The 11,556-nt window shown below is 37.9% G+C and overlaps 1 protein-coding gene across 3 annotated transcripts in view; it reads left to right on the forward strand.

Moving 5' to 3' along the window:
- CA10 (carbonic anhydrase 10) overlaps window positions 1-11,321 on the forward strand; it is a 211,492-nt gene extending 200,171 nt beyond the window's left edge. For all 3 annotated transcript variants that reach the window (XM_075169614.1, XM_075169612.1, XM_075169613.1), the window contains 3 exons: window positions 6,586-6,740; window positions 9,072-9,246; window positions 10,110-11,321. In XM_075169614.1, the coding sequence (XP_075025715.1) occupies window positions 6,586-6,740; window positions 9,072-9,246; window positions 10,110-10,132 (353 nt within the window). In that variant the 3' untranslated portion in view covers window positions 10,133-11,321. The remainder of the gene's footprint in view (window positions 1-6,585; window positions 6,741-9,071; window positions 9,247-10,109) is intronic.
- Window positions 11,322-11,556: the final 235 nt, after the last annotated feature.

The raw sequence follows: 11,556 nt of genomic DNA on the forward strand, positions 1-11,556 counted from the left end.
AAACTCAGCCTTCGTTTGTTATTCTGTGAACAATGACTTAAAATTTTTATAAACTTCATTAATTTTCCTCTTGTTTATGAAAGCTGGGAGAGAGCAGTTCATGATAACTGGAATGAGACTGGTTGTCAGGACTCCAGGATTTGGTTCACAATTCTACTAGTGTTTGCCTCAGTTTACCTCTCTGTAAATTAAATATATTATACTATATACTCTACAACAACATAGTGTTACTTGCAAAACTTTGCATCTGAAACTCCAGAGATCTCAAATGTCCATTTAACTTCAACAAAAGTCACTGAACTTCAGATTTATGATGGAAAGGTTTGAAGAGGTTTCTATACATGTCCCTAAAGTACACAGTCTGATTTCTTTCATGGATGGACTCCATCTTTTCTTGTTCCTGCAAAGCCAGCATTGTAAAAAGAAAAAGTGTAGATCTGACACCAACATAAAGTGAAAGCACAGAATTTTACTCACTAGTTCCTGAACAAGAGAGCACTGGAAACATTTCGAGTCTTGCTATACAATGCAGGATTTGAACAACGGAGCCAATTCAACCCCATTCTGAAGCAGATAGCTCCTTGTCCTCTCCTATAACACACACCTTTCTTCCCAATGATGTTTCTCTAATTTTACCTTACAGTTAACAAATCTTGTTACATCTTTGGTCCGAGTAAGAGGCCTCTATTATGATAAAGCTCCATGACACCTATAGAAAGGAAGGCGACAGAGGGTTCCCCTAAGAACATGTTTTCCAGATCGTTCTATCAGTATGAAGCATCATCTTCTCTGCATGGAGGAAGCAGGAGATTAGCCCAGTTTTTAAACTGCCTGTCTTGATTCCTCGCAAAAACACAGCAATACAGTTCTATAAGAGCTTCCTGCCTACCAGTGCTGCTGCAACATCCTGGAAATGGGAAATGATCAGAAAGGTGCTTTTTCAGGCTCTTTCACTCCTAAATTACATATTCCTGGCTTCTGTCTGGGGACCAGCCAGAAGACCTCTGTACCACTGAGAAAGCTGCTTTTCCCCACGTACGCACACGCAGACCTGTCAGGTCTCACACACTGAATAAGAGGAGACTCCTGCCCCATTTTTCCCATCACAGCAGCTGTATCTCATGCATTTACTGGAGTGTCACAGCCTTTTTTGTACTCCTTGGCCCCACATGCTACAACGGCTGGCCAGCAGAGCAAAGACTGGACAACTTGTGGTGGCTCAGAGCAGAGGAGAGGCCATGATTAGGGATATACAGCAGGGCGGGAAGGCACCGGCAGCATCTTTCCCTTGTTGCTTGAGTGAGCGTGCAACCATCGCCCACACCAGCAGGCAAGCATACCTTCCCAATACAAAATACTTCATTTGCACGCTGCACTTATAAGTAGGCACTCCTCTTCTCTGGAACTGACAGCATCCTACCACCTTTCATTTGTTGTTTTGCCTCTTTAGAAGGAAAATGCATTCCAGTCACACCTAATTTGGGTTTACTAAATGAAATTTCGCATGAAGATGAACACATAACATAGGCTGCAAAATCAATGATTAACAGAACTGTTTTAATTTTAACCACTGTTATCACTAACAGGTTTATCTGTTAAAATGAAATCCTTGGTAGATACAATGCATATGGAATTCCGCAGGGCATTGGGTTACTTACTGTGGTAACAAGTATTGACCGGGAATTTTTTAGTGTGAATTGGGAACGTGAAAGTGTTATTGAAAGTAATTTTGCAGTTGTCTTGCATGATGGATTATAGCATCATTGCTGAAAACTAATTTTACCTCTTACATTGCGAGGATTTCTACTCTGCCTTTAGCAGCTGGAGTTTTGTAGCCTGTGCTTTAGGGGTCCACTCCTGATGTCAATACTTAGCAGGCTGCTGACAAAATGACCAGTCCCAGTGTGCTCAATTGCAGCGTGGAGCGAATGATAAGTGGAGCATAGGTTCAGAGTCAGGACAGTTAGTAACATAACTAAAGTTTCTTTAAAGAACATCAACAAAATTAAGAGCTACCTATGCTGCTGCATTAAATTTCCATGGACAAAATGCATTAAAAGGGGAATTTCTACTCTTAGATGTTAATGCCTACAGTGAAGTAAAGTGGACCCCAAGGAATTTTTAAGCAGATTTTAAATGCTTATTTTATTCTGTTATCACAGCCCAAAGAATCTACTGTGACCTAGTTGAAACAAGTGTTCTTTCAAACAGGCTTTAGTCAGAAGCTATATGAATATCTCTAAAGAAAAACTGCTTTAATATTCCTCTTTAAGTATGACATTTGAGGGGATAAGTTAGCTTTCTTTCAGAACAGTTAAGCTACATTAGCTTTCACCCAGTGTTTGCTTAACATTGGAAAGAAGTAACATTTTAGATTGCCAAAATTCCATATGAAAATTTGGGACTTGTCATTCTCCACCAAAATACTGCCACATGTTCAGCTAGACAGAAGAGCTGTAAAATTCTGAATTTCCTCAAATTCAATCTTTAGCTATTTTATAGATACTGAACAAGGGAATAAAGTCTTCCGATTTTAAGAGATTATCCTGAAAAAGCTTAAGATGCAGATTTCTGGAAATAAGAGAGCATTAATTTCTCAAGGTTCGTGTTTCAGTGCATTCTCTGAAGGACTGAGCTCTTGCGGCTCCTGCCACAAGCAGTAAAAGCTCAGCAGTCTCAATCCAGGCCCCGGGGGACTAACCTCAGGCATTCAAAATGAGTCTCTGCCAGCCTGGGTCTAAGTGACTTGTGAAGGCTGGTAAATGGAGAAACTCTGTTTCAGGAGTAAAAAGCTGAGGATCTCTACATTCCTTACCCGGTAAAACGAATCTAGTTAGAGCTGTACTTTCCCTTTGTGGATTATCATGATACGAACTTCAAAGTAAAATGGACCTTCCATCATTTAGTAAACAATATATTCCCTATAAGAGTATTTAAAGAGAACATACATAGAATTTGCTGTGAAAGCAGACCCCACACGCCTATTACAAATCTAAGGATAAAAGAAGAGGATTTCCATGATTTGCTAAGAAAATTGTCAGTCAAGGCCTTTATATAAATAAATATGAAATCTAATTTGTATAGAGAAGACTTCATGAGTTCAGAGATCACCTTAAGGCACAAGCAGATCAAGATAAACAGAATGTGGGCTGTAGATAGGAATGATGCTGAGAATCTAGTAAAGGCTGAATGGGTTTATTAAAGGAAGTTTATTACTGACAAGAGATCACACATGGTGATTTTGACCATTTTGAACCACGTACTTGCAATAAATACAAGACAAAACATTAAATTGTTGCAGTCTAGTATTAGTGCAAACCCACCAGTTCTGTTTCAGTTCCATAATCAGAAACATTTATCAAGATGTGGGGAAAGGGAAACAGCAGAGCTGTTCATGGGAAAAACTTCGATAACCAAATGCTTATTCTGCAGTCTTTTCTCAGGCCGTTCTCATGGAGTCATTTGACTTCCCATGGGAATATAACCCATATACAGGCATGAATAAAGACTGCTTTTACTTGGCCAAACTCTTTTATTTCATTATTTTATTCACCACTACCTTCCCCTTTTCCTGAAGGGATATTTTCCTCCAGTTTCCCATTAATCACAACGGATGGATTTTGACACTTAGCATAATTCGCCATCTCTCCTTAACCATATTCCAAGACAGAGGCAATGAACCAGGTTTGGAGCCACTTCACTGCTGGGTGCTGGTGGGGGAGATAGCCAGACATTTTGTAGGTCCTCAGTATGCAAACAAGGTAACCTAAGCAGTTGTTCTGAAGCTCGGTAAGGCTAAGGAGAGCATCTCTCCCGATCTTGAGAGCACTGGCATACGTCGGGCTTGCCTGAATGAGTAGGAGGACCGTGCCCCATACTGCTCGCACACTGTTACATGCCATATTCCATCCCCGGAGCATTATTATATTCTGAGAATGACTAAACACTGTAAATCCACAGGCAAAAGTTAGAAGCCCATATAAAAATAATGAATTACATTCTCTATTAAAGCAATGTGAGGCAATTCCAAAACCCCCATGATTACCTGCACTAATGCCAGCAGTAAATCTGTTTCTGTATCTTCCATTTGATAAGCATTATTTGTTAATACTGTTAATTATTTGGGTTTTTTTTTAATTAATTATTTGTTAATAATCTGTGTACTGTTCTGAATATAAATTAGTCAACTAAAACGTGGCACACACAAAGTATATAGATATATCGTCGATATCCTTCGTCTGTATTAATCTTTAGTTAGGTTTCCATCTCCTAGTAAACATTTCAGGGCAAATTCTACCTTGTTTAAATCATTTTAGCCCAACCGAAATCAATGTGAATGTGACAAAGCAGATTGGGTCCTTAGAGTTTGAAACTATCTATTCTGACTGACTCCGTGCCATTTGGAGCTAACACACCACTCTCCATGGTTCATAAATAATGAACGGGATGTTCATGTGGGAAAGGGAAAAATGTGTGATGACTCATTGAAAACAGGCACTGGCTTGAAAAAATGCATTCATTCTCTTCTCATGTAATTCTAGCAAAATTACTGCTGCACTGCAAATGATGTTTTTAATGAATAGGACACAGGTGTATTCAGTCATCTCTAGCTGTTAAAATTTAACAGCATTTTGACTCTAATACTATAGCAATGGTTTCTCACTTTTGTCTGGAAAATTTGGGGTTTAGAAAGACCTGTATCCCAGGCCATGGGCCAGTGAAGGCTGAGCATGTTAAAAAAAGGTGACAGTCAGCCACCTACAAGACACTAATAGTACTTTCTGCTCTACGCGAGGATCCAGCTATATGGCATGGCAATTACCCGGGCTCGAAGTGCAAGAACATGGCAGAAGGCTGTATTTCTGACAAACTTGAAAGGACATGCCAAGATTATATTTCGTAAAATAACAACCATTTAAAATATGAAATAACTGGAAGGCACTGGTCAATGTGGTATAAATGTTACACTTTCACCTTGACACTTTAACTGATGCTGTAGCCACTAAATTGCTACCCCAGAAGCATGTTGACTGCACTATGTCAAAACAAAAAAAAGGTCACATTTGCTTTGCCTGTGTTCTTTGATTTTCTGTTGCCCAAGACAGTAGTCTGCAGTCCTTTTTGGTTTTTTTCCATTAGATAGTACAAGACAAGCATTTTGCTCATCTAAGTTTTGTCCTTCAGCTATAATATGTTAAATTCAACTTAAATTACTCTTTTTAGTTCTTATACACTTCCTTGATCCTTCATGTTTCTTTCCTTGGTTCCATTTACAATCTTTTCCCAATAGCCAAGGAACCGTTTATCAGCTTTAAAAAAAATCCAACACAAAACCAAAAACTGTTTAAACTTACAGTCAATGGTACATTAAAAACATTAGAGAATCCAACAGAAATGCCTAAATTATTGACATGGACTTAAAGGATGCACTTTCAACATTTTTCTTTAGTCTGAGCAGTATCTTCTATTTTATTTGTACTATCTTCCTTCCTTCCATTAAAATCAATGCCAGTTCATCTTGTGTATTGAAAGGGGAAACAAGCCTAAATATGCAGCTTTCCTTGCCTGCATTTTAGCACTCACTCTGCAAATGAGCCATCTTGAACACATTACATGCAAGTGAAAGCATGCAAAGAGATTTCACAACATTACAGCTCGTAACCAGCCCAGCTTTCTCCGAGATACACAATAGCAGTAGCATATGAGTAGTAAAGTGTGTATATCTCTGAGTATTTCCTATTAAGGAACTCCTACAGCCTAAGATTTGGCAGAAAAATCTGAGCTCCAGTTTTGACAGCACTGCCAAAAATATTGTAGGGCCAGCATTACACAAGGGAAATGGTGCACATAGTATAGAAAAGGCTGAGGAACTCTGATGAATTTTGAAAGATATAACCATATCTCGTTATATTTTGGTACATGTCCACAGAGTGAATTCTGTTGCAGAGGGATACCTCATTAATTCCCAGGGAGACTTAGGATAAAAGCAGGGACCCTAGTAAGCTGCTTTCTAGTGTACTTCTTCACCCTGATTTTAGCATTCTGAGTGAGCTTGCACTGCATCCTCCCCCACTGTGCACATGAAAGGCCAGCAGGCTTCATTGAGCAGCTTTATTATCATGCATTAACCTTAACTTCCTCCTGTGGTAGAAGGGCAATTAAGTTTTAACACTCTTGGCCTTCCCAAGGCTTTGTTGAGCAAAAATTGTTAATCACTCAAAAATACAGTAAGTCGACATTCTCCAAAGACTGCTGCATCTAAATCAATAACCGCAACTTCAAGAAGCTTTTAAGTCCAGTTCTTAAATGTGATTCAGAGTTTCACTGTGAATGCTTGTGCTAAACTCACAGAAGGTGTGCATGGGCATCTAAGCGTAAAACTCAACCCAAGCAGGATTAGTGAATTCATGTTACTTGTTCTTGTCCAAACTGCTGGAGCATTCAGAAATATATGTTCACTACACTTCATATTTCGGTAAAACTAAATTATGATGTTCTGGAATAAGGATTGTACATAAAAAGGGTGGGATATTTTTTTGTGAAGCTATTGTTTTATCTCAGTTGTTTTCCTTCTTTATTCTCCAGATGATGCATACTTACTACAGGGGCTTAATATTGAGGAACTTTATCCAGAGACGTCTAGTTTCATTACCTATGATGGGTCAATGACAATTCCACCCTGCTATGAAACAGCAAGCTGGATAATAATGAACAAGCCTGTCTACATAACAAGGATGCAGGTAAAAATAATTTTAAAATTACTTGATCTAGTATAAGTACAAAAGAAAATTTTAAACATATGTATTTGTAGCTTTACATAAGAAGTCAGATTTTGCTGTAGGGATCTCTGCCTGCAATTTATACAGTTTACAAAAGAGTTGAGGAGTTTTTTGCTAAAATAAAAATAGTAACTATTTAGTGCTCCCTAAGTATCTATACACACATATATGTACTTTGAGGTGGGCCCTACATGCAAGTGAGGGTTTGAACCAAATAGTTTCCAGCTGTCTCTTCCAAACTAAACTGTTCTATGATTCTGTGAATAGATATATGGGGATTCTAAAACAAATATAGCAGTGTTGTACAAAAATAACTGAGGTTATTAAGTATAACAGAGGCCATTCTTAGGTCAGAAAGAAACAGACAAATGGTGAGTGACACTTGTGGCCATTTAAATACACATCGATAGCACATTAATGTGACAGAGATCCAACATATGGGGCCTTCTTGAAAAAAATCAGCTGGTGCTTTCTGGTATAGAATAAGATGATAGGATAGACATTGCAAATATCTTCAGAAAAATCAGATTGAAAAATTGAAGCCCCTATTAGAAAGAAGCAGGATAAATTATGCAAAAGAAAACACAATTAATTTCATAGTCAACATTGTGCTGTTGAGGAAACACACCAGTGGAAAAGCCATAAAGACTATGTATGACTCACTTACAATCCAAGGCCTAACATCAGAAAACAACAAATTTGACACCAATTACAGTCTTCTCCAGAGCTTCCATCAGTGAGTTGCCTACGGAGCTGTGAGCTGAACTAAAACCTATTCTCTTTGCATACTAGAATCCCAAAGGAATACTTGAACCACCATCTGCCTGTCCCAAGCATGCAGCAGAGCAATCTGGCCTGAGAAATGAAATGAGGAATGATAAAACAATCCTAAATATTACTTTGGGATTCAAAAATCATATTAACATTGTAAATAAGATGACTTTTAAAAGCCTGAGAGATGTTTTATCTTTGTGATATTCCTTCTGTCCAATTTTGTCTAGATGCAGAGAAAGCACTTTGTTTCTTTTCTAAATGGGTAATTTGGGAGAATGACAGCTGTACAGGCAGGCTGTACATTCTGAACTTTTCAAGCAGGAGACCTGAACATTTTCCTGTAAGCAACATATTTAGTTATAACATTAATGTACAAAACAGGGATTAGAATATTTCTGAAGTCTATGCTAGTACCTATGGGTTATAATCTCGTGATACTTACTCCTTGTCATGCTTTACTGGTTAGTCACATCCTCCACTATTAATGCTGCAAATTGATTTCATGGAATACTTACTAATTACATTGTGTACTCAGACTGAAAAAGTAATGCACAAGTTTTCCTGGGAAGCTGTTAAAGCTCTTCAGTACGTAAAACCCAGCTACTGGCTTTCCCCATTTAAGCATTAAATGCCACAATCAAACATCTTAATTTGTACACTGACATGGAAAATATTTTCCTTTTATATTTTTAAACCAAAATATTTTGAGGGTTTCCGATTTACAAATTGCAGGTTTTTTTTTTCCTCTCTCTAGTTTCCTATACAAAGTTTGAAAAGGTTTTGGTTGACTTGAACCAATTAACATGCTTTTAGTACAGTTGCATAGTCATCATAAGAACCATTGCTGTCTGCTTGTAGTTTGCATCCAACCACTGCTGGGCACACTGAAAATCCTGGATGATTCAGTAATTCCCTCTCTACTGATCTGTAAAACCATCTGAAAAGCTCGCCAGAGTCTACCAGAAGAACACTAGAGACACAGTACAGACAGTATCAAGACAGACCTGTCAATGGAGAGAGGATTTCACTTTTTAACATCATTAATTTCATGACTTCAGCAGCGTGACTTTGTCAGTTATCCTTTCCATCCTGACTGGCCATACCTGGTTCTTGAGTACCGTCATCCAAAACTGTGTCTTCTCAACTGGAAGCTACACTGATAGCTACAAAACTTAGGAAATTAGTTCTTGTCATTCATCAAGTTCATATTCTCTGCACCAGCTGCTGCCATCCAGTACTCCGAATTCCATTTGTTTCCTGGTCAGCCAAGGACACCTCATACTATTTTCATTTACTCCACACAAAACTAGTTACTTTCGTTTAAAATGGGGCTCAGAAACAGAGGACCACAGAAGGAACAGTTTTACCTGAAGTTAACTCTTTCAACCCACCTCTGACTTCAAATCACTGAAATTCTGTTTAACTTTCATTTATTAAGAAGTCTATTTAATAGTGTTGTATGTTGTTTACTTACAGGAAAGACCAGTACTAAAAATCCTTGTTTTGTATTTTGTATAGATGCATTCTTTACGACTGCTAAGCCAGAATCAGCCATCACAGATATTTCTGAGCATGAGCGACAATTTCAGACCAGTCCAGCCTCTCAACAATCGATGTATCCGAACTAATATCAACTTTAGTTTACAGGGAAAAGATTGTCCAAACAATAGAGCACAGAAACTACAGTATAGAGGTACGTTCTACCTCCAGAATAATCCTTTCTATGCTTACACTGAGCTCTTTTCTTTGAGAAACCCAAGCGCATAACAAAGCATACAAATAAAAACAGATGAAACTCCAGATCTGGGGGCTAACGGTATGAGTCAAACATTACATATTTGAAATAGATGAGGAAACTCGCCCAGAAACATGCAGGGAAAGCATGACAAAAAACAGTCTGGGACATGTAATTTTTTTTAAAAGCAGATAGGACAGGCCTTCAGTTTTCTAGCCTCATTTTAAAGTCTTCTCACCTTACAAAGTGCATTTTTCTCTGTTTTACCCACCTTGGAAAGAAAAAGGGATGAGCTAGTCTTGATGACAGCTGATCTCAAACAAAAGAATAAATTTCACTTTGGAGGTGCCCCACCATAACAAACACCCAAATTGGAAAGTTTTATATTACGCAATGGATATTAAACAAATGAACCAAGCTGGTCTCCTGCTGGTAGAGTCTTACACTGCCACAGCTGGGGGCTCACAACTGAGCTGTAATGTGTCTTATGCATCTTTTAGCCTATGCACACAGAGTTATATTACCTGCAATAATGGTGTAAAAGTGCCTTCTTACCAATAATATTATGGTCATGAAGGAGTCCTACTGAAGAGTGGAAAAGAAAGCACATTTTCAGCAACAAGGCTGGTGACTGAGTTGCAATACCTCAAAGAAACAGTCATTCAGACTTATTTATTTTCTAGAAAGAGGAGGAAACTGAACCTCCTGGCTTTTTCAAGACATTTTGTTTGAGTGCCTAATACAGTGTTAAATCCAGCCAGTTTCATATTTGGAGTTTATTAAAGCATAACTGGTTTTGTTTTGTTTCTCTTTCCTTTCAGTAAATGAATGGCTCCTCAAGTAAGAAAGACAGAGCAGGCAGAACCCATAACCTCAGTGGAATGCTACTACTGTGAATTGACATAATGTAGAATGCATCCAACCTCACACTGTCTTTGGGTTCGCGACAGCATGTGCGAACGTGCTGTAGGAAAAGAGCTGCCATGTTGGAAACTCAACTAAAAATTAATTCATATGATCAGTGGTAATTAAAAAAAAAAAAAGTAAAAAGACAGCATTACAGTAAATGTGATTACAATTTTGATACAGTTTTCCTGAACTAATTTAGCTTCACAAAGAAAGACTTTTCAGCCTTTGTACATATGAAATTCTTCCTCTTTTCCCCCCTCCCTCAAATGAAAATAAAAAAAAAAAAAAGAAAGAAAAAAGGTGGCTCGGTACAGCATCAAAGTGGAGTTGTGTTCTGTGTGCCAAGTAATCCTTGGAAAGCTCTCATTATTTCACTATCATTAATGGATACTGACAAGACAGAACAAGACGACTGTAGAGGAAACTTATTTCTAGGTTATGATCTTTCTGTTCATTTAATTACAAAAGGGACAGACTTTGAGAGATAAGTATTGTAAATATATCACTGCAGAATATAAAGGAAATTGAAATATTTCCCTCTTTGTCACATATCTGTAGTAGGATTTGCCAAAATCAAAATTGATCCATTTTCTGTTTCTTGTTTTACAACAGGTCATACGTTGTGTTGGTTACTATTAACAACTCAATAAATGTGTTTAACAAATTAATTTGGTAAACTTGCTTTGATTTATTTTTTCTTTCTGAAATAATATGCCTCTGCTACTTGTGGCTGCATTATTTGTGTTTTTCTCCCCCCTCCCCCCCCATTTTTTTTACTTCATTTATTTGTTTGCAGCCAATTTAAGTGAGTTAATGGCAATTGGGAATGCACTTAAAGCTAGTATAACTTAAACTCCATTTTATGGGCCATCATTAATAAGAGTTGGGCTCAGAAGCAGAACAGTTGAAACATATCTCAGTTTAAAATTGCCATTTTCCCTGCTGAATCCGTTATTGGGACAAACAAATTCAATCCTGTAAATTGGTGGTGGAAAGGGATATCTTTTCTTTACAGATAAAGCAGGAGCTGCCCAAGTAAAAGCGAATGCCTTTTTTCTTGTTTATAATGGTCATTCACTGTGTTTGGTTACTGTCAAGAACTCAATAAATGTGTTTACAAGTTCACATAGCGCATGTTTGACCTTCTTGCACATTAAGGGATTCCCCCCGCCCCAATCTGGAGGAGGCGCAGACCTATGCTATTCCGTTCCTAATGCTCACTTTATAACCCATAACATGTTGAAGTTCACAGAAAATGAGATGCAGCTAAAAAATACCACGCCTGACCAATGAATAGTTTATACCAAATGGAAAAATAGGCACTACAAGAAGTGTGAGGGAACTGAACCACTGTAAAGA

Source organism: Calonectris borealis, chromosome 20 (genome assembly GCF_964195595.1).
Source record: "Calonectris borealis chromosome 20, bCalBor7.hap1.2, whole genome shotgun sequence".
Taxonomy (NCBI): domain Eukaryota; kingdom Metazoa; phylum Chordata; class Aves; order Procellariiformes; family Procellariidae; genus Calonectris; species Calonectris borealis.